General features: G+C 45.4%; 1 protein-coding gene and 1 long non-coding RNA gene across 6 annotated transcripts in view; one reads left to right on the top strand and one right to left on the bottom strand.

Moving 5' to 3' along the window:
- Positions 1 to 22,634, bottom strand: part of PCSK6 (proprotein convertase subtilisin/kexin type 6) — a 106,846-nt gene that overhangs the window by 66,629 nt on the left and 17,583 nt on the right. For 4 of the 5 annotated variants that reach the window (XR_014504569.1, XM_083411940.1, XM_083411941.1 and 1 more), the window contains exons 2-4: positions 12,603 to 12,707; positions 4,051 to 4,161; positions 2,572 to 2,715 (exon numbers count right to left, since the gene is read on the bottom strand). Coding sequence is in view for 4 of the 5 variants with exons in the window: in XM_083411939.1 (XP_083268065.1) it covers positions 2,572 to 2,715; positions 4,051 to 4,161; positions 12,603 to 12,707 (360 nt within the window). In the remaining variant the exon portion in view is untranslated. Of the gene's footprint in view, positions 1 to 2,571; positions 2,716 to 4,050; positions 5,170 to 5,210; positions 5,768 to 12,602; positions 12,708 to 22,634 lie in introns of those variants that run through there. The other variant, XM_083411942.1, reaches the window with a different exon arrangement.
- On the top strand, positions 7,315 to 17,977 carry LOC310663929. Its single transcript, XR_014504684.1, has 4 exons — positions 7,315 to 7,717; positions 10,361 to 10,454; positions 14,976 to 15,042; positions 17,244 to 17,977. It is a non-coding gene; the product is annotated as an uncharacterized lncRNA (long non-coding RNA).

Here is a 22,634-nt window from a genome sequence, read left to right as displayed (position 1 = left end):
CACAGTTTATAGGATATAAATGTTGTTAATTTAATAAAAAGTCACTATCAATTGCAACAGATATTACTAGGCTATACAGTGGTACCTCGGATTACATATGCTTCAGGTTACATATGCTTCAGGTTACAGACTCTGCTAACCAAGAAATAATACCTCGGGTTAAGAACTTTACTTCAGGATGAGAACAGAAATCGTGCTCCGGCGGCGTGGTAGCACCAGGATGCCCCATTAGCTAAAGTGGTGCTTCAGGTTAAGAATAGTTTCAGGTTAAGAATGGACCTCCAGAACGAATTAAGTACTTAACCCGATGTACCACTGTATGGGGCAAAAGGTTGGGCCTGATGTAAAGGTACCGTAGCTTCTTATGAGGTCCCCCATTCTGCCTTTTTTTCTGCCTGAAAAGGAAGCAAAACTCTAGGACAAGGGTAGGGTTCCTGTGGCCCTCTAAATGTTGCTTAAATACAACTCCCACCACTCCTGAGAATTGGCCATGCTTGCTTGGGCTGACACGAACATCTCTGCTCTAGGTGATGAAGAGGGCTTGGTCAGAAAGAAAAAAATTCAAGCAGGGCTTTTAAAGCACATTCAGCTCTCCAAACAAAGCACAACAGCACTTTTAATGAAAAGCCCACAAGCCTCTTCAGATGCCCCATTAACACTAATGAGAAACGCCAGGGATTCAGTCCGATAATCGGGCGTTCCTATTTTTTACATTTCCTCATCTGAGGCTATAAGGAGCCGGTAAGCATCAAGCAAATGTCAATTCCAGAGCGCTGACTTCATCGTGCTCTCACAGATGTCCAGCCCAATTCTGAAAGCAGGTAAGCGTGCAAATTCAACAAAATGTTGTTGTTGTTGTTTAAAAAAACCCAATTCTCCTCAGTGGCTTAGTTCACCTCACAGGATATTTTTTTCTCCTTTATGGAAGCCAATAGACAATACAATGCATTTAGAGTTATTCATTTAGGGCTGTGGCATTTTATTTATTAAATTAGTTGGTTAGTTGATTATTTTTTTTAAAAAAATCCTGAAATGAGATTATGCTCTGTGCATAACACAGAGGCCTCTGAGCCACTCCCTTATTTTGTGCTTGGAGAGATACCTATCAGATGAATCTATGGCGTGACTGCATTTGGAATATTGTGTGCAGCCCTCGTTGCCTCATCTCAAGCAGGATATTGCAAAGTTGGAAAAGGTTCAGAAAAGAGCAACCAAAATGATCAACGAGGAAAGGCTGCAGCAAGGGGGACTTTTTAGTTGAGAGGAAAGGTGAGCCAGAGGTGACATGACAGAAGCTTATAAAATAATGCACAGCACGGGGAAAAAAGTAGATAGAGAAAAGTTTTTCTTCCTCTGTCATAGCACTAGAACTTGTGGACATCCAATGAAGCTGTATGTTGGAAGATTTGGGACAGAGAAAAGGAAGCACTTCTTTGTGCAACGCATATTTAAGCTATGGAACTTGCTCCCATGGCCAGCGATTTGGAGAGCTTTAAAAGAGGATCAGACAATTTCATGGAGGATAAAGCCATCCGTGGCTACAATGGCTATTCTCTGCTTCCGAATACCAGTTGCTGGAAGGTGCCTGGGAAGACCAACAGGGTTCCTTTCTTAATGCCCTTAAGTCAGTCTTTCTGATAATCTAGATCAGGGGTAGGCAACCTAAGGCCCGGGGTCTGGACGCGGCCCAATCGCCTTCTCAATCTAGCCCACGGACAGTGCAGGAATCAGCATGTAAAAGGACAGAAGAATGTGTCCTTTTATTTAAAATGCATCTCTGGGTTATTTGTGGGGCATAGGAATTCATTCATATATTTTTTCCAAAATATAGTCCGGCCCCCCACAAGATCTGAGGGATGGTGGACCAGCCCACAGCTGAAAAAGGTTGCTGACCCCTGATCTAGATGCTCCTCCCCGTCGGCCACGCTGGCTATGGCTGATGGGGGCTGGAGTCCAATAGCGTTTGGAAGGCCACAGGTTCCCATACCCTTGACTTATTCAAATATCATGGTTCTGATAACACCAAGGTTGCAGGTTCGATTCCTGGATGGGACAGCTGCGTATTCCTGCATTGCAGGGGGTTGGAGGACTAGACAATCCACAGTGTCCCTTCCAACTATGATTCTTTGTGGTCCATAGGCAGTCCATAGGCAGTCTCCTGTCAATGCAGAACATAACTGAATCAAAGCCCAAGTTACCAATTTCCAACCTTTGCTCAGAAGCACGTTCAATAGGACTCACTTCCAAGCACCATTTTACAGTGGACGTGATCCATGCAGTGGAAGCACGTTCGCAACCCACAGCGTTTGCAACCCGCAGTGCTACGTGTGCGCATGCGCAGGTTGCGATTTGGTGCTTCCGCACATGCGCAAAGCGTGATTTAGCGCTTCTGCACATGCACAGCCACCGAAGCCCGGAAGTAACCCGTTCCGGTACTTCCGGGTTTTGGCGCGTCCATAACACGGAAAAACGCAACCTGAAGCATCTGTAACCCGAGGTATGACTGTATAGGACTGCGGTCTTGAGGGCTAGTGTAAAAGAGGTGATCCAAGGGTCTCCAGATTTACTTACATAGTTCTGCACAAGATCAGGGTGGTGCTTCTCTATGCCATCGTCGAGAATGGTTACCACGACGTCTTTGCCAGTATATCCTCTCTGCCAGGCTGCTAGGACGTTCATTTCTGACCTGCAGTCGCTGTTGTTGTCTTCGCAGTGCTGAGGGCAAAGGCAGCAGTCGGTTAGCCGTTTCTTCCTCATACAGACCAGCAAGCAACACTCCGCACGGCTAAACAAACAAGTTTAAAAGCTAGGATAGGGGAAGGGCTGTAGCTCAGTGGTGGAGCATCTGCTTAGTATGCAGAAGCTCCCAGGCTCAACTCCTGGCATCTCTAGGTAGGGCTGGGAGAGAACAGTATCTGAAACCCTGGAGAGCTGCTGCCAGTCAGTGTAGACAGTACTGATTCAGATGCAACAATGGTCTAACTCAGTGTAAGACAGCTTCCTGGGCAGAAAGCCAAATTCAGTGGATTGGTCCTTCTTGCCAAGGCTACCCCTAGAAGCTAGGAGGTTTAAATGTCCCATCCAGCCTTGTGATGTGCTCTGTCCATCAATTGAAGGCAGCCTTGTAAACAGCAACTAGCCAAGTCTACAGAACCAGCAAAATCCCAGTTCATGAGAAGAGAAGACTCCCTGGAAAAGACCCTGATGCTGGGAAAGATGGAGGGCACAAGGAGAAGGGGACGACAGAGGACGAAATGGTTGGACAGTGTTCTCGAAGCTACAAACATGAGTCTGACCAAACTGCGGGAGGCAGTGGAAGACAGGAGTGCCTGGCGTGTTCTGGTCCATGGGGTCACGAAGAGTCGGACACGACTAAACGACTAAACAACAACAATGAGCAAAATGGGAAATTGACCTGGGTCGACATTTACGTTATGATTATTTTTAATTTGCACTTAAACCTGCTTACTATGTCGGTAGTTTTAGTTGTTAGTTTTTTTTCTTTTTCTTCTTTTTCTTCTTTGTATCTTTTCTAAAAGGCAATCTGTATAAAGTTTGATATTGTATCAGGCTGAATTTATTGACTGCACTCTGCTGATTTAGAGTATTTTGTATACACTATCCTGATTTTCAACGAATAAAATATATTTTTAAAGATAAATAGCCACTTTTTCTGGAATCAAATAACAATGAGTGCTAAACATGCTCTGTGTGGCATTAGTTTTCCAGAGGCGGCTTTTACATTGTGCAAAAGCTCAAATGCAACGTGGAAATTAACAGTTAGGGAAATGTGAAGAAATGGAATAAACTGGCGTGTGAATGCAGCACAAACTGGGAAGAGGAGGTATAGAGTTGCAAGGGCCAGATACAGAAGCTCGGAGGGCCACATTAGGACACACATTCACCCTCACAGTCTTGCCGCTCCTAAACAGCAGAGGAAGGGGGTGGAAGGAATGTGTGATTCTGTGATGCCAAAAGACTTTTGCAAGATTCCCAATATATGTATAATACGAAAACACACACACACACACAGAGTGAATGTATAGTTACCATGTACCACATTTCAGGCCAGAGTGGGTCATTGAAGGAAACAAAATGGTGGTCACGCCGAACGCGTCTTTTGACTCTTCGTTTAACTTCCTGTTGTTGCAGCCACCTTACCTAGAAAAAAAAATTAAATAGTGTTTCACAGGAATGCTTGGGGTTTTTTAACAGCAGCATCAATAAGAAAATATTTGTTTGCTTTGACATCTAAATCCCAGTTCTTGCCATATGGCTCACAAATTGCTTATTAACTCTGTTTGTACGACCAGCCAACAACATACGCTCACAAAGATTAAGAGAATAAATTGTAACATTAAAAATACAATAAAGGAAGCATTCAAATTGTTCTTTCTGGCAATTAAACAAGAAGGCACAAATCAGAAAAATGGGATACCCAGATTATGAAAACACATCGTATCAAAAGAAGATCCATTGAAATCAATGGACTCTACATTAGGTCTACTCTGACTCTCACTAACATTGTGTATCATCCAGGTTGTTGAAAGTAATAATATACAAATGTACACAACCTTAAACATACAAATGCACACAACCTTAAAACATCAAAAATGAACCTAACAACCTAATATGCATCTTTTTTCACCCAACAAGCATTCAATACGAACTAACAACATTTTCTGCAATTGAATTAATCAGTATCTGTTGTTTTGAAACTTGACTTTGTCTAGATTTATAGGCTTTTTTTGTGTACGGTATGACAATTTTGCAAGCAAAATATGTAGAGATATGATTTTGTTGCATTAATCTCCCTATCTTAATACTGTATTGTTCTTGGGAATAATTCGACCCAGGCTTCTCTCTGTTCTGTTTGATTTAACTATTCTTGTACTCTTATGCTAGAAGCAATAAACCTTTGAGAATTTTTTTCCTTTTAATGAACCTAGCTAATTAACAAAGCCTAACTTATCCATGCCTACCCACAAGCCCTAACAGCACCAAAAACTGTTTGCTACTAATCTGTTCAAAACAACAAAAGAGGTCTGGTGGGCCTACTAGACGTAGGGAATTCTACAAAGGTTCGCCACAGAAAATGCTCTCTTCCTTTGCTTTCATTGCCTGGAAAGAATACGCCTTTCCATTTTATTGAGGTGCCTATCTTAACCGCTTCTCGGCCTTTTGGCTAAGATCAAGTGTAGTGTAGTAACCTCATCAGAATGACACTAGACATCAAGGCCATTTGTCTAATTAAAAGCAGTTTCAAGCACATGAATAATTCCTCATCCTGTGCATATTGTTTTTCTAAGTAACCGTCTGCCTTTTTCCATTTTTTGCCATTTTTTAATGGGTTTCTCTTCTTAAACCTAAACAAATCCCAGTACAAAGAAGCACCAACGTAATTCTTAGAGCAGTGGATGCCAAAACAAAAAACAAAAAAACCCTACTTCAAACACACGCCACAGAAGAAAAATGAAAGTCGGTTAAAAGGGCCTCAGTGAGTTTTGATAACAAAAGTCGAGATAAAAATTCTAGAATGCTCCCCTTTGCTCTCAAGTAGCTTTTGATAGAGCAGATGTTCCACAGCTGTACAGACCCCTCCACAGAACATTAACAAGATAAATTAGATTATAGGCATGCTGTATACCAAAAGTATGAGGTTTAAAGCAAATGTTTATTCATCGGAACAGATCGGAATTATAATACAACTCCACTGAATTAATGCAAACTTCCCTGCTCAAGTACATAAGAGAATTAATCCTCCACATCCCCAGCTTCTTACAAGGACAGTTTCATCAAGGAAAGGAGTCATGAAAATCTGGGATTAGTCTCCAACGTAGGAAGGATCCCTGAGGGGACTCAAAGGATCTGAAGTGGATTCTCAGCAAGGGAGAACATTTCCGACACACGGATTAGCCTAAAGTTTCTGTAATAATAAATAGGAATCCCTGGGTGGGGGAAGGCCGGTTGTGACCTTTTGAAACGCAAGAGCTGAGAAACAACGTGAACCAGACATTTAATGTGCTCAACCGACTCTTGAGTTATTGTTTTAAAGGATTATCGGCACTTTCACCCCTTCAAGCCTCAGAAGCTTAGAAATATAAGAAACCTCAAAGGTTTGATGGGGGGGGGGCATTAAAAGCAGGGTTTGGGGGTTCTCTCTCTCTTATGTTGTTTAAGATGATGAGAATAATACAGTATTTCCATAACACACTTGTCTAGGTTATTTCCTGCCAAGACACACAGCTCCTGTCAAGCTGGGGAGCAGGGTGGGACTGGGAAAATTGATGGTTAGTACAGTACAAAGCAAAGGCAGCCTGAAGTCTGCTAAAAGGCACTCACAATTGTCTAATTAATCAGGCCTAGCAAAAGAGCCTAACCCAGGTTTTATTCAGCAAGGAAAATCACTTGACCTATTAGGACTTATTGCTGTCCCCTTCTTCAATTTGGCCAGAGGTGGTGGACACGTTACGTAAACCTTGTCTCACCCCAACACCCCTTGGGTACCAGCTTCACAGACAGGGAGTGGGCTTCATGTCCAACAACAAAGCAGAGGCAGTGTTACGTAGTGGTTACAGTGATTGACTAGGACTGGGAAGACCCGGGTCCAAATCCCCAGTCAGCCATGAAGCCAACTGGGTGACACTGGCCCTGTCACTCCCTTATAATACTAATAATATGAATACTACCACTGATAATAGTAATAATTCTATTTTTTTGTACCCTGCCCATATGACTGGGTTGCCCCAGCCACTCTGGGCTGCTTCCAGAAACATAATAAACACAGAATTACAGAAACATAATAAAATCTTCCCTATACAGGGCTGCCTTCAGATGTCTTTTAAAGGTTGTATAGTTGTTAATCTCCTTGACATCTGATGGGACGTCATTCCACAGGGCAGGTGCCACTACTGAGAAGGCCCTCCTCTGCTTGGTTCCCTGTAACTTCACTTCTCACAGTGAGGGAACCACCAGAAGACCCTCAGAGCTGGACCTCAGTGTCTGGGCTGAATGATAGGGGTGGAGAGGCTCCTTCAGGTATACAGGGCCGAGGCCATTTAGGGCTTTAAAGGTCAGCAGCAACACTTTGAATTGTGCTTGGAAACATACTGGGAGCCAATGTAGGTCTTTCAGGACAGGTTTTATATGGCCCTGGCGGCCGCTCCCAGTCACCAATCTAGCAGCTGCATTCTGGATTATAACCCCATAACCTAAGAAGAATCTCACAAGGTTGTTGAGAAGATAAACGTGAGGTCGAGGAGTAAAACTGTGTGCGCCGCTCTGAGCTTCTTGGAGAAGAGGCAAGGTAAAAATGTAATACAGTGGTACCTCGGGTTACATATGCTTCAGGTTACAGACTCCGCTAACCCAGAAATAGTACCTCGGGTTAAGAACTTTGCTTCAGGATGAGAACAGAAATCGCGTGGCAGCGGCGTGGCAGCAGCAGGAGGCCCCATTAGCTAAAGTGGTGCTTCAGGTTAAGAACAGTTTCAGGTTAAGAACGGACCTCCGGGACGAATTAAGTACATAACCAGAGGTACCACTGTAAATAAATGCAGAACAAGAGATGGTGGCTTTGAATTTTGTTGTGCGTAAGGAAGACTGAGCAGGCCCGCATGAGTGACAGTTACTGACAGCAGCGACAACCTCATATCTCCTCCTCAAAATGTCCCCCCAAAAAGACGAGCCTTGGCCAGACGCCTGAAGCTATAAAAAGGTGAGGCGAGATACACCTCCACAAGATGGGTGACACCTGGCTTGAGAGCAGTACATGTGAAAAGGATCTAGGAGTCTTGGTTGACCACAAACTTGACATGAGCCAACAGTGTGACACTGCAGCTAAAAAAGCCAATGCAATTCTGGGCTGCATCAATAGGAGTATAGCATCTAGATCAAGGGAAGTAATAGTGCCACTATATTCTGCTCTGGTCAGACCTCACCTGGAGTACTGTGTCCAGTTCTGGGCACCACAGTTCAAGAAGGACACTGACAAACTGGAACGTGTCCAGAGGAGGGCAACCAAAATGGTCAAAGGCCTGGAAACGATGCCTTATGAGGAATGGCTAAGGGAGCTGGGCATGTTTAGCCTGGAGAAGAGGAGGTTAAGGGGTGATATGATAGCCATGTTTAAATATATAAAAGGATGTCACATAGAGGAGGGAGAAAGATTGTTTTCTGCTGCTCCAGAGAAGCGGACACGGAGCAATGGATCCAAACTACAAGAAAGAAGATTCCACCTAAATATTAGGAAGAACTTCCTGACAGTAAGAGCTGTTCGACAGTGGAATTTGCTGCCAAGGAATGTGGTAGAGTCTCCTTCTTTGGAGGTCTTTAAGCAGAGGCTTGACAACCATATGTCAGGAGTGCTCTGATGGTGTTTCCTGCTTGGCAGGGGGTTGGACTCGATGGCCCTTGTGGTCTCTTCCAACTCTATGATTCTATGATTCTAGGGAGAGTTCCAGGGGAGGCTGGTGCCCATTGGGGCCGGTCGCCTGTGAGGTGATTTGAAGCAGCTGCCTTGGGTGGCAGAATCCCATGGGGCAGCGCAGGCCTCCTTCTCTCAGGGGTGATGGAGGGGAGGACGTGAATCTGCAGGAGAAGCGGGTAACAGACCGTGCAGACTTCTGCCCCCTGCGGCAAAATTTGTAGATCCGGCACTGCCTCCAGATGCATCCGTAGCGACGCCCACCAGGAAGAGAAGGAAATCTTGCATGGCTAATTGCATTTTGCTAATTGGCATACTGGTTTATTGGGCTACTTCCAACCCTGCCTAAATGTTGCAACACGTAGGCCGAGACACATGTATAAACCAGGAAAGTGATTCAATTCACTTGAGGGAAAACAACGAAAATGCCAAGCCAATCCAACCCAGAACCTTGACTAAAACTTCAGCCTAGTTATTAAAACAAGATGCCCTCATCATGATGTAATGGTAATGAATAGCATGTAGAACGATCATCCGATTTGATGCTTTTAGGCTTTTGCAATTCATTGCACGTAAATGACAAGGGAAAGATGGCTGTTTGGGCATTATTTTCTTCCCACAATTCTCCGGGGGGGGGGGAGGAAAAGGACACCAGTTCCACCCCCACTCTCCTCACTAGGGATGCTGCAAAATTCCAATGGAAACAGGAGTAGAAATTGCCAATGTTTGCAATTTTTGCCCCCATGTCCAGAACAGAAATTAATCCAGCAAATATGATCAGTTGTTTTCCCTTTCAGTCCACAAACAATCTGTTCACGGTGTTTTCTTTGCATTGACATGGATAGGGTAACATAATGATGTAATCTTGCCACGGCCAACAGCGGCACAAATAATGTAGCTTTTGGCAGAAGACTAAATGCAGTGGAACGAAAACAGCACTGAATCCAAAGACCACAAGGCGGGATGGAAAAACAATGCCTTATTACATCCTACTCTTCTTTTGGCTAAATTATTTGTACCCCGCCCATCTGACTGGGTTGCCCTAGCTGCTATGGGCGGCTTCCCATTGCCACTCACCGGCTGAGATCATTACTAGAAAGAGCAATAATAGATAGCTCTTCCAGAAATGCTTCCATCTGCAAGCAAAGCTGACCCGTTGCATCATCTGGGGCCAGTGGTCATCTGGTCTCCCGTCATCTGGGTGGCCATTCCAGCGGGTCACTCTAAGATCAGTTATAGAGGCAGGAAACCTTTTCTGGCCTGCAGGTCAGCTTCTTATCTCTCCGCCCTTGGGGGTGGGGTCACAATTTACAGGTGCCTGAGGGCACAGTCAAACTGAGCAAGATTTTCTAGAACAAGTATGAGTGGAGGGTTCAATCCTGCTGGCTGCAGGGAATGTGCTGGTGAAGCTGATGTCACCCAGCAGTGGACAGGTGGGCATGATTTATGGAAAATAGCTACATGGGCCAATTCGGGCCCAATATTGACCTATGGTGTGTACAGGTTTACCACCCCTGCTCTAATAACTGATACCAGTATTTGCTTGCTTTCCTCTTCCCTCCTAGTTCCCTCTTCTTGAGAGCCAGTGTGGTGTAGTGGTTAAGAGCGATAGACTCGTAATCTGGGGAACCGGGTTCGCGTCTCCGCTCCTCCACATGCAGCTGCTGGGTGACCTTGGGCTAGTCACACTTCTCTGAAGTCTCTCAGCCCCACTCACCTCACAGAGTGTTTGTTGTGGGGGAGGAAGGGAAAGGAGAATGTTAGCCACTTTGAGACTCCTTCGGGTAGTGATAAAGCGGGATATCAGATCCAAACTCTTCTTCCTTTTTCATCACGCCTGTCAGAAATCTGAAGGTTTTTGGTGCTTTTTAGCATTACGATCAGCTGCCCTGACAGATATCCCCAACTGTGTTTGCTTTCTGTGTCTATATGCAGTATTGTAACAGCTTGGCCCTACAATAGAACTTGTGGGATATAGATGCCGTGCCCCACCCTCAGAACTTGATTCAACTGACCTGGAAAAAAAGAAGTAAGTAGCACTAGAGACATTTCCTAATATTTTAAAGCTAGCAAGTTCCACACATTTCTGAGAACATTTTCTCCTCCCTTCATCAAGGAAGTCTAGGTAAATTGAAAGAGACAAACTGCAAAGCTTGTGGGAAAAGCCACTTGATCTACCAAGTTTCACTGGCAAAAGATCGCCCAGTTCAGGGAGCCTCTGAAATAGGATGCAGATTTATATAAAAACAAAAATAAACTTGAGAACTTTTCAGCTTTAAAAGCACCAAGTCACTTAGTTGACTAGGAGCTTTAAACTTTTAAAAACAACGCACGCACCCCCCCCCCAAATCGTTAAGTTATGCAGTTCCTTCTTTTCCAGTTAAATTCAAGGCGGCATGACTTGTTTAAAGGCTTGCTTTAGCACCACTATTAGCATATTCATGCATACACATTAGGTATACCAGTCAAGTAGCAAAACACTTCCCAAGTGATCTGCTAAGGGAGAACACCAAGGCATGGATTACGAATCCAGCCTAGCTCCAAGCACCCAAAATACAGCGGTGCTCTATTTTGCAAACTGTTAGGTTGCATACATGCCATACATCTGAAGTGCATCCCCACCGCACCCCAAAAAAGGAATCCTGGAAACCGTAGTTTACCTCTCACAGAGCTACAATTCCCAGCACCCTTAAGAAATCACATTTCTCCATTATTCTTTTTTTTTGGGGGGGGGGGTCTTTAAATGTCTGGTATGCATGCCATATTAATCAATACGACTAGGTAAATAGACTAATTTTTTAAAAAACCATTTGGTTTGCATCAAGTAGACTAATTTAAAATGCGTGCTTTTCCATTTCAGATATAGATTCATACCCTTCCCTCGCCCTAGCTCCCCTAGGGCTCGAAAACTTAATTAGAACACCAAAAAAACCACCAGCCATCAGTTTTTCTCGCAATTGGTGGGATGTTCAGACACTTGCAGTTTGTTTATTCTTGTTCTTTCTTCCACCCACCCCCCAAATCCCACGCCATAGTCAACTATTATTGATGCAATATGGGCGCACATTCAAGAATTATCTACAGCTTGTTAGACAGTGAGCGAATAAGTTCAAATATTTGAATGGGAAGGCACATGGGTTGATTTGTTTGCTGTATGTGCACACGTCTGGAAGCTACATTTGGCAATACAGAATTGGTCGGAGAGCACCATTCTCTGCTGTATTGTAGACCAGCAGCCTTCATAATCAGTGTTCCGCAGAATCAAAACATCAAATGCAGTTTCGAAAGGTTCAGCCTGCCACCTTGGTTAAAAATGGGGCCCAGCCAGCACGCTGGGACAAAATGCATTCTATGTGACACTGTTTCAGGGTAGGCCCACTGTCTATACACAAGTTTCATGCCCCCAGTTTTAATCATCCACTAAAATGGTTCTGGCCCAGAGGAAAGCTTTTCTTCTGCCAACTAAAAGGGCTTTTGTAGAGAAGAATGTCACCCCAAGGCAACTTACAGCACTGTACTACAAACTGAAGCAAATACAGATAAATGACGTAAAGTAAACCCCACATAAAGTTGCCCTGCAAAACCTAGGGGCCCACTGTTATCCCAATCTTATAGTCTAGCAAAACATCCGCCATTATGGTGGGTTAACCTTTCGTTTGACTTTCATTTGCACGGACTTCTGGAGAGTATAGTTTGCAGGCAGGCATATTGCAAGGATAGCCAAAGCAGTGCCCTCCAGAAGATACTGGACTACAACTCCCATCGTTCCTGACCGCTGGCCATGTGAGGTGGGGCTTATGGGAGTTGGAGTCCAACATCACCTGGAGGGCACCATGTTGACTATCATTGGTGTAGCCCATCAAGGTTGACCCATGATGCCCCTTGCCAAGATGGCATTTGCCTAAGGGGCTTCATAGGCAATATATTTGGGGATATATACCATCATCATTTCATGCTGCCTACCTTTAACTCTGGGATTATGATAATCATATATTTAATCTTGCTGGTTTTAAGGACACATACCCACACACCCAAAAGCTAGTTAAATAAAAAAGGTGATTTCCCGCCAAGCGTACTTTGGGCTTTCACCGAGTTCCCTTTGCCTTTTGTAACTTCCCCTTGCTAATGCAAGACAAGCCTGCAAAGTAGACCTGACACCAGTAGCTTCCTGCTGTACCTTTGGATCCATTCTGAGGAAGTTGTGTGGGCCTCTGCTGCTGAACGTTGACCTTTTAATCGTCTTGCTGTGGTGAAAGTGGTAATAGTCTTCCAGGCTGCCAATCTGCAATGAGCGATATACAGAACAGGTGTCAGGACAGGAGGCAATGAGGACCATAAGGAACAGCTGCATGTTCTTTCACAGCACACTAGAACCAGGAAGGAATGCAATTCAGTTCGGGCAGGAAAAGTTTCAACAAGCAACCAAAGATGCTCATTTCACACAGCTAAACCTCTTACCCATTTGGTCGCCAGGAGGCGTTCAAACAGCCTCTGCAGAGGTCAGACCAAGTGTCCATCTCTTCTTCCACCAGTGGCCAACTAGATACCACTAGGAAGCTCGCAGGCAGAACAAGGTGAAGACAGCTCTTGCCAGCAGCTTACCCTCCAGAAAAGAGACTTCAGAGTTTAAATGGGACCTTCAAAACATTGCAGGATGGGAAGCTCCTGTTCAGGGTATCAACTTTCCAAGCTCGGCTCCAGGAGACTCCATTCCATTCCCACTCCAACTCCATCTACCTCTCCCACCAATAGTCCATCAGCATTCCAAGGCCACTCAACAAGAACAATCCTTACTGGCTGCTTTTGCATTTTCCACACCTTTCAGTTTTCGCCTCTGAATTCTGCAAAACAATATCTCCCCCTTTTCTATGTGGATGGCCTCATTTTGGCTACATAAGGATTAGGTAATTTTAACTAGCCACATTTTAGTGTTACATGCGCATCTCAAACTGTGGTTAACGTTAGCTACAGTTTATTGAAACAAGCCAGCTTCACAACTACAGCGGACTGTTTTTCAAGCAGAACAGAAGTAACATTAACCAGAGTTTGTCACGTGTAATTAATTAAACATCACACCCCGCCTTGCAGTCATGCCAAGGAGGAAGGAGGCATGGTTTATCATCATATCAAAATGTGGGCAGTATCAAAGATGGGAGCAAAGGGATCTGGCTGAGCCCTGGTTCACTAAGGGCTCCTCCACACTTCCACTTTTCCCGCTACTTTCCCCAGGGGGAAAACCCACGTTTTAGTGCTGAATCGGAACAAATGGCAATCAAGTTTTCCGTGGATCACCATTTGTTCTGATTTAGCACCTGAATCTCAGGTTTTTCCGGGGGGGGGGGGGGTGGCATGGTGTGGCAAAGGCAGAACCACTCAGATCCATGCCTAGAAAGCATGGGGAAACTGCTCAGAAAACTACCGTAACCAGACTCATGCTTTCTAAGCTCAGGACAAAAACAAAAGTGTGCACAAGCCCTAAATCAGACCATTGTTTCATCTGGCTTGCTTTTGTTGGCACGGACTGGCATCTCTCTCCAAGGTTTCAGACTAAGGTATTGGAGAAGCTAGAGGGCTTCTGCATGCAACCTGGGGCTTTCTGTATGCAAAGCACTGAGCTACACCTCTTCCAGAGCAGAATCTCAGTTGCATGACCCATCTGTCTCCACTTCTGGTTAAAGGCATATGTGAATGGATGAGCTCGGGGTCTCTTATCTCCTGCTCACCATATGGGCCAAAGATAAAATGTGAAAACTGCACTTCCGAAATGCATACAGCCTCCCCTCCACCCGCCCCGCCACTTAATAGCAACAGAATATGCCTGGTCCAAAACAGCCTCCAGAGTTCTTGGAACCAAAATCCTCAGGAAACCATCTGCCCTTCACAGGTGCACACACATCATGCAGGCGAAGAGCCGTGCGGCTGTGCCATGGCAGCAGCGCCTGCTGCACTTATTCTGACAAAATGCACAATGAAGTGCAGCATCTGGTGATGCTGCCAAGACGGTGCTCAAGGTCTCCAGATACAGGCAGCTGCAAAAGTGACGGCTGCGATTTCCCTGCAATTGTCTCCTGGCGGGGAAACTTTGGCCCTCCAGATGCTGTTACCCTGGCTAGCACGTCCAATGGCTAGGCGTGATGGGATTTGTAGTCCAGCAACATCTGGAGAGTCCCAGGTTCCCCCGCCTTGGTTTAAGAGAATTAGTCTGCAATCCTATTCCAATCAGCTGGGAGAAAACCCCACTGAATTCAATAGGACCTACTTCTGAGTAACCATGGTCCGGATTGCACTGTAAATCACAAATTTAACTCAATGGGGAGAAAACCACTGGCGCATGTCAGAATCAAGCCAAATACAGCCTCTTCCTTAAAAAAATAAAAATCAAGTTGTTATGAGCCATCTTTCCTAGAGCTATCACTTGATTAAAGCCGTATTTGATGAATCTACTAAAGCGCCTATGATTAATTCTGCTTAAATCTGTATTGAAAGAAATAAACCAATACTGTAGTGCAGAAGAAGACGAAAATACTTATTTTTCTATACTTATTTTTAGATATGCATGCATGTTGCAACAGGCTCCATTTCAGAAGACTGGCACCAACAGTCTTTTCAGCGCCAAGGTAAGGCTTCCTTGTTTGCTCAGGCATGTTAAATCTTCATTTATATTGGCTTGGTTTGTACATCACGCAAAGCCAAACAGCGGCTGAGTGGGACATGCAGAAGTATGCAGGCTCCCCAAGAGGAGCAAGGTTACAGCTTATGGTTAGTGAGGAAACGGCTTAGCCGCAAGCCCTGGTTCAGAAAACAGGCTAAACCATGGGTAGGCAAACTAAGGCCCGGGGGCTGGATGAGGCCCAATCGCCTTCTAAATCCAGCCCGCAGACGGTCCAGGAATCAGTGTGTTTTTACGTGAGTAGAATGTGTCCTTTTATTTATAATGCATCTCTGGGTTATTTGTGGGGCCTGCCTGGTGTTTTTACATGAGTAGAGTGTGTCCTTTTATTTAAAATGCATCAGTGGGTTATTTGTGGGGCATAGGAATTTGTTCATCCCCCCCTCAAAATATAGTCCGCCCCCCCAAGGTCTGAGGGACAGTGGAACAGCCCCCTGCTGAAAAAGTTTGCTGACTCCTATGCTAAACCAAACCTTGGCTTAGCTCAGCACAGCAGCCTATACACTCCACAGACCCACTAAGTCAAGGATGGGAACCTCTGGGGTGGAGGTTGCGTTTTTTTGCCTGGCTGGAATGTGCCCCAGAAATGTTTGGGAAGCACGGACCCAGATGTTGCAATATTAGGCAACTAATGAATTATAAATTATAAATAATGAGAATTAAAATAAAATAAATAACCTTCAATGCATAATGTATATTTTACTGCGTGAATTGCTTCTCTAAGAACAATGCTATTTTGACTGATGTTTTTTTGTGACCGTATACATTTCTCTGTAAGGTCCACACTGGTTGAAATGCGCAGGTGTTGAGTTTTATGCCGTTAACTCTAATATAACATTGTCTCCTGCCTGTGTTGGATATTTGTAAATTTTTTTGGTTAATGACAGAGGCATCCTTTTTGTCTATAAAAAATAAGAAAGTGTCAACGTATGATGTTTTGAACATATGGTGTGGATACTTAAATATTTACAGTAAAAGAAAAACTACCACTTTCTGAAGCAGCCTGTTCTTACATTGGTATATCCAGTGCTTTTTTTTCTTGGGGGACACATACCCCTAAACGTTTTGTGAATCTTTGTACTTTTGTATTGTACTTTGTATTTATTTTCCCCGATCTGAACTATAAAATGGTGATTTTCTTGAGTCCTAATGAGAGTACCCCTAAACATTTTTTAAGAAAAAAGAAGCACTGCATATATCCAATTGCTCTACTAAACACAGAAGCTCTAATCTTTTCACAACTCCAAAAAGGGAAATGAGGCAAATCAGACTGACAGCCGTTCTATTTTCATAAGAGACATTGTTCGCACCAGAATTATCCATCTCTTTGTTTGTTTTATTATTATTTTGCTACAGAGCAGCCAGAAGGCTCCTAGCCCATGTAAAGTATGGTGTTCCTCCTTTAAGAAACCACATAAATATCAGAGACACCGGCCCAGATAGAAGACAATTCATATGTGCCAAGAACCATCACTATATAGTTTCAGAAGCAAGTTTTGCTCTTGCTTAGACTTGGCTTCTCTTCTCTGGAAAGCGGAGATTATAAATAAGAAACATCTATATTTAGCCTGGAGGATAGGAAGCAATAAAAACCAAAATTAAAAAAGAGGTTTAGGAAAAACAAAGTGTACCAGTAACTTCAGATGGATCTATGAAGTTGCCTTACATACACCACATCAATCCATCCACCTAAGTCTTAACAATTCCAACCAGCAGTAAGTTTCCAAAATTCCCAGGCAGATGATGTTCAGCAGCACTTCCACCCATCCAAAAGATGAACAATGGTTACAGAGGCTGTGCTCCGAATGACTTGCCGAGCTCATGAAGTCTTTTTCAGTGGCATCTATTTGGGGGGCATATCATTGTGCATTGACCATTCGTACAGCACATACTTCTGCTGCAGGTTAAAACCAGCCCCCCTCTGCTGATCTAAACACCTGAAGGGGGTCTGTTGGGAAGGAGGTGGTCTTCCAGGTATTTGGGGCCTGGGTCCGGAAGAAGAACGGAAGTGGGTGGTGCGCAGGAACAAGGTGAGCCAAAACGGGACATCTGGGAATAGAATCAGAAGCCGGGGTGGTTTCTGTAAATCCAGGATGTCCTGCTTAAAACGGCTGTTATACTTAGGTTCTGCTTGTGGTTTTCCCAGAGGCATCTCATCGGCCACTGTGAGTACAGAATGCTGGACTAGTTGGGCCACTGGCCTGATCTATTACCTACAACATCTAGGAGAGAATACCAGGGTCTACAGGAGGAGATATAACTGAGGAACATTCACACAAGGAGCAACTGATCAAGTGGTTTTTAAGTAAAGAGCAGGTGCACATGCATACACAGAGAAAGAGAGAAAGAGAGAGAGAGAGAGAACATTGAACTGTGCCTTTGGTGCGAGTGCAGGTGAGCTTAACCCTTTGCCCTTGTTACGATGGCTGCGGCAAGGATCAGGTACTAAATGATAAGGAAAGTCCTCTCCCCAAGACCCTGCAAAGCTGCTGCCAGTCAGAGCAGACACCATTGAGCTTAATCAACAAGCAACATGACCTAGCTGAAGTCCGCTTCCTATGCTCTTTCCTACACCTACTGGGAAACCCCCGTCATTGCGACAGAACTTGCAACTCTAAAGTCTCTCTCCAACTTGCCAGTTTTGTACGTCACAACTGGGTTTCCAGTAGCCTTCGCCCTTCCCAACATGTCATTGCAGGTTTCACAGCACTTCTACCAGTATTGCAATGATGTTTTGGTGGACTGCCATTTCAGCCATGTGCAGCAGCTGTGACTGGCATAACTTGTTTATGCCTTGCACCAACTTAGCACCATGTTTTGTGAAGCTACGATAAATCTGTGCATTTCTGTTAGCAAGATTTTGCCAGGTCATTTTGTTTACTCCTGCCTTTGCTATCATCAGCTACATGTCTTTATCACCCTCTTTCGATTATGTTGTAGATCAGAGGTGGCTAACCTCTTGGGCCCAATAATTGTGCTGAATCCTCTAATGGCTGCATGCTATTCAAACCACAAGCTTGCCACACATAGAGCACATGGGCACACATAGACTACCTTACCCTATCATCCCCACTCAGATCTAGAGCTCTAGCATGAATGGGGGCAGTGGGACTTATGGAAAGCCTTTCAAGGTCCACCCCACTCTTTAAAACTTCTCAGGAATAGAAAAAAATAACCCCAAGCCCCAGAAGCAGATCAGAGGGACAAAAAAACTTTTAAAGGGCTCTCTTCCCAGCCAAGAACCGCCATCACCTCACCTTTTACCAGTGGCAAAATTGTCATTGAAAGGGGGACCTCTAACCCTCTTTTCACTACCTTTGCAAACGGATTAAAGCAGCCCAGAAACAAGGTGCTCTGATTTGGTCTGATGTTTCCACAGCCATCCCTGGAAACATCACAATGGACTGAAGTGCTCCTCCCTGCTTTTGGAGCACTCCAATCTCTTTGCAATGGTGGGAGTGCTCTGGAAACAAGCAGCACCTTGCTCTGCTATTTCCAGGTACAGTGGTACCTCGGGTTACAGACGCTTCAGGTTACAGATGCTTCAGGTTACAGACTCTGCTAACCCAGAAATAGTACCTCGGGTTAAGAACTTTGTTTCAGGATGAGAACAGAAATCGCCCAGCAGCAGCACGGCAGCAGCGGGAGGCCCCATTAGCTAAAGTGGTGCTTCAGGTTAAGAACAGTTTCAGGTTAAGAACAGACCTCCAGAACAAATTAAGTTCTTAACCCGAGGTACCACTGTACAGCTTGGGAAACCTCAGAACAAGTGAGAGCAACTCCAGGGCTCACCCAGCAGAATGCTGGCAAATTCAGAAGAGCAGGGTCCTTTCACAATAATCACATCCACACCCAGGGGTGGCCCATCCAAAACGGTTCAGTGCTGCAGCTTCCGGGTTCCAATAGCACCCCCTCCGCTAAGGGAGAAGTGGCGGTGGCTTCCAGGTTCCGGCAAGATTTCACCAGAACACAGAAATAGATGTTGCAGCCCCTTCTTGTTTCTCCAGCAGCAGTGTGGAGTCCAAAGGTGCTGGTAGCAACAGCAGAAAGTGAAGCGGCAACAAGAACTCGCTGAGTCCTGCAAGATCTTGTGCAGAGTTCTGCAAGATTTCGTGGGGTCTTGCTGCAAGGCACCCCCACTTCTCCTCACTGTGGCAGCAGCAGTGGGAGTGAGCCTGGTTTCTACCCCCCCACTGGGATTCCATCAAGATCTCACAATCTTCCCACATCCTTTCTAAGATTACACAATATGCTTACAATTACAGTGGTACCTCGGGTTACAAACGCTTTGGGTTACAAACGCTTCGGGTTACAAACTCCGTAACCAGGAAGTAATTGCTCCGGGTTGCAAACTTGCCCCAGGATGAGAACGGAAATCACACGCCAGCAGCAGGAGTCCCCATTAGCGAAAGCGTACCTCAGGTTAAGAACGGTTTCGGGTTAAGAACGGACCTCCGGAACAATTAAGTTCGTAGCCCAAGGTACCACTGTATAAAATTATTATTATTATTGATGCATTGATCCACATGTCTTTCTGCTAGATCTACCATTTTCTATGCACATATGTGGGCAAATGATATGGAGTGCTCCCTTATCTTCTTTTGGAGTGACTTAAGCTCTGTTTTCCACAGTACATAACAGAACTTGCACACCATTTTCTTAAAACTGAAGCCTCTGTGTTCCGAAATGCTTAGCTTTGGAACTCAGGGTGGCTAAAAAGGTCCCCTTTCACACTGATGGGATGGCTCTAGGATGCTGGAGACACAGACCCTGCTGCAGAAATAGTAACAAGCCTTTGATGCCCCTCTCTCACAACCTTGGACACAACTGGGCTCGCCATCCCGATGCAGATATTACAATTTGCATGTGCAAACTGCATTAAATATCTGACCAAACTACGTCAGATGTTTGCAATTCAAATGCATCTCTCTCCAGCATCCATCTCCAATCCCCATTGCTGGGTAGTCATTTTTTCCCTTTCCTGCAGTATTCTCCCCCTCCCCCCTGCTGTTAAGAGTTTACATTTTCCAGTCTTTATTATGTTCATTTAGTTCTAACCTCTAAATCTATTTCTAATCTGCAACCCCTGGGGTCTTCATTTTTAGTATAAATTAAATTCATAAACAAGCAAGGCAAAGGAAGCACTCACATTCCCCGCCACCCGCGAAGAGCTACGCAGTCCCCTGTGTTTGTCATTTGTAAAATCTAAACGCAAGGTTTGAAATGCACCACTAGCGAAAGAGCAGAAGAAAACAAGCAGCTGTTGGGGCAGAAGAGGGAAAGGAATTCAAGGCCAAAAACGAAAAAGCAAAAGAAAGAAAAGAGAAACCAAGTTAAGCTATGGAAATACAGTTTCCTTCAGGCAAAGGATGTCTTCCCTTGGCCTAGTGAGCAGACAAAATCTTCCAAGGAAGATTTCTTGCCGGTCCAGGAAGACGTATCTGGGAAGTTATCCCAGTTTGAATGGCAAGATTCACTTCCAAAATCTGTCTAGGAAGCTTCTTCCTTGACCTCCTCTGGAATGTCCCCTATCTTACAATCAGGTGTGGGAAACTGTGGGCCCGAATGCGACCCTTCAGGTCTCTCTCTGGGGCCCTTGAAATTTTTCTGGCCACATCCTTCATTGGCTCTGATTTGCACACTTTTCAAGTGCTTTTACCTGGCGTGAATGTGCCCCAGAATGTTGATAATGCCTCTGGCTTGTCTGGATGATGGGCAAAGAGGTAGGACGGTGTAGTGATTAGAGCGCTGGACTAGGCCCTGATCTGGGAGACCAAAGTTCCAATCTCTGCTTAGCCATGGAACTCATGGTGTGATCTTGGACCTCTCCTGTCTGTTCCCTGCTCAGATATTAAACAACAAGCTGTCTTATACCTAGTCAAATTATTTGTCTCTATAGTTCACTGTTGTCTGCTCCACAGCAGCTCTCTAGCAGACCCTCCAAGTGTCTCTATTATCCAGGGATGGTACCAGATTTGCAGAAGCTATCCCAGTTTTTTATCTGATCCTGGAATGTCTCACTTTTCCTTTAGGTAAAGGTAAAGGTACCCCTGCCCGTACGGGCCAGTCTTGCCAGACTCTAGGGTTGTTGGCTTATCTCACTTAAGAGGCCAGGAGCCAGCGCTGTCCGCAGCCACTTCCGGGTCACGTGGCCAGCGTGACAAGCTGCATCTGGCAAGCCAGCGCAGCACACGGAACGCTGTTTACCTTCCCGCTGGTAAGCAGTCCCTATTTATCTACTTGCACCCGAGGGTGCTTTCGAACTGCTAGGTTGGCAGGCGCTGGGACCGAGCAACGGGAGCACACCCCGCCGCGGGGATTCGAACCGCCGACAATGCGATCGGTAAGTCCTAGGCGCTGAGGTTTTACCCACAGAGCCACCCGCGTAAACACGTTTCCTTTAGGACACCCCTATTTTCATCAGAGAAATGTTGGAGGGTGTGATGGCCTGGGATTCAGACTCATGAGGCTGAACCTGAGGAATCCCAGCCTGCACAGGAGTCCCTGCCTCCAGAACCAGCTTAGCTTGGGCTGGGGCCTGAGCCTGAAGGGTCCTCACCTGTGCTGGATCCTCAGGTGCAGGCATCAGCTGAGTCTGCTCTGGCTCCTGAGGTCATGGAGGACCCATTGCCTGCAGGTGCTCCACTCTCAGCCCCCTCAGGGGAAGAGGAGGTTGCCTCTGGGTCCAGTAACCCTCCAGCCTCTCCTGAGCTGCAGAGGCTCAGGGCAGAGAGGCGGAGGGAACTAAGTTCCTGCAGGAGGAGTGCTCACCTCGAGGCCAGTAGAGGAAAGTCACCTGTGGACTGGGGCCGCCCTATGCCCCGGGGCAGATAAAAGCTGTCCAGCCCCAGTCCCAGGTTGCAGGAGCAATGTTGTTGCTAGCCTGTTCCTGCCTGCACCCTGTCCTGCTCTTCTGCCAGAGTTCCTGACCCCACCCGACTCCCTGCCTTGAACCCAGCGATAGCTTTGATGGACCTCCATACCACACCATCGACCTCGGACTGGACTCGGACCTCGCCTCTCAGTTAGCCGGGGACCAGCACAGAGGGTATGCTCTAGTTTTTCAGATACAGTGGAACCTCGGTTTTCGAACATCTTGACTGCCAAATGTTTCAGAAGCCAAACATTGAAAGTTCATAAGTAAATGCTTCCGTTTTCGAACGCACTTCAGAAGTCGAACGGGCATTTCTCAATTTTCTCCATTAACTTTGCCAACTGCCCTTTGCGCCTCGGTTGTCGAACGTCTTGGAAGTTGAACGGTCTTCCAGAACGGATTATGTTTGACAACCAAGGTTTCACTGTAGTCTTACCAAATCCCACCTAGAGATGTTGGGGATTGAACATGCGTCTTTCTGCACGCAAGGCTCTATGTAGCTATATTCAATAGGGACACATCTGCACCATATATTTAAAGCACTATGCTACCACTTTAAACAGTCATGGCTTCAGCCAAAGAATCCTAGGAGCTGTACCTGTTAAGGGTGCTGAGAGTTGTTACAGGGTGGAATTACCAGAGTGGTGTATCAGTCCTTCTTCCCA

The sequence above is a fragment of the Podarcis tiliguerta genome, assembly GCF_965153285.1.
Source record: "Podarcis tiliguerta genome assembly, chromosome: 14".
In the NCBI taxonomy this organism is placed as follows: Eukaryota; Metazoa; Chordata; class Lepidosauria; order Squamata; family Lacertidae; genus Podarcis; species Podarcis tiliguerta.
The sequence above is the reverse complement of the archived record's forward strand: the minus strand, read 5'-3'. Positions and strand labels throughout refer to the sequence as shown.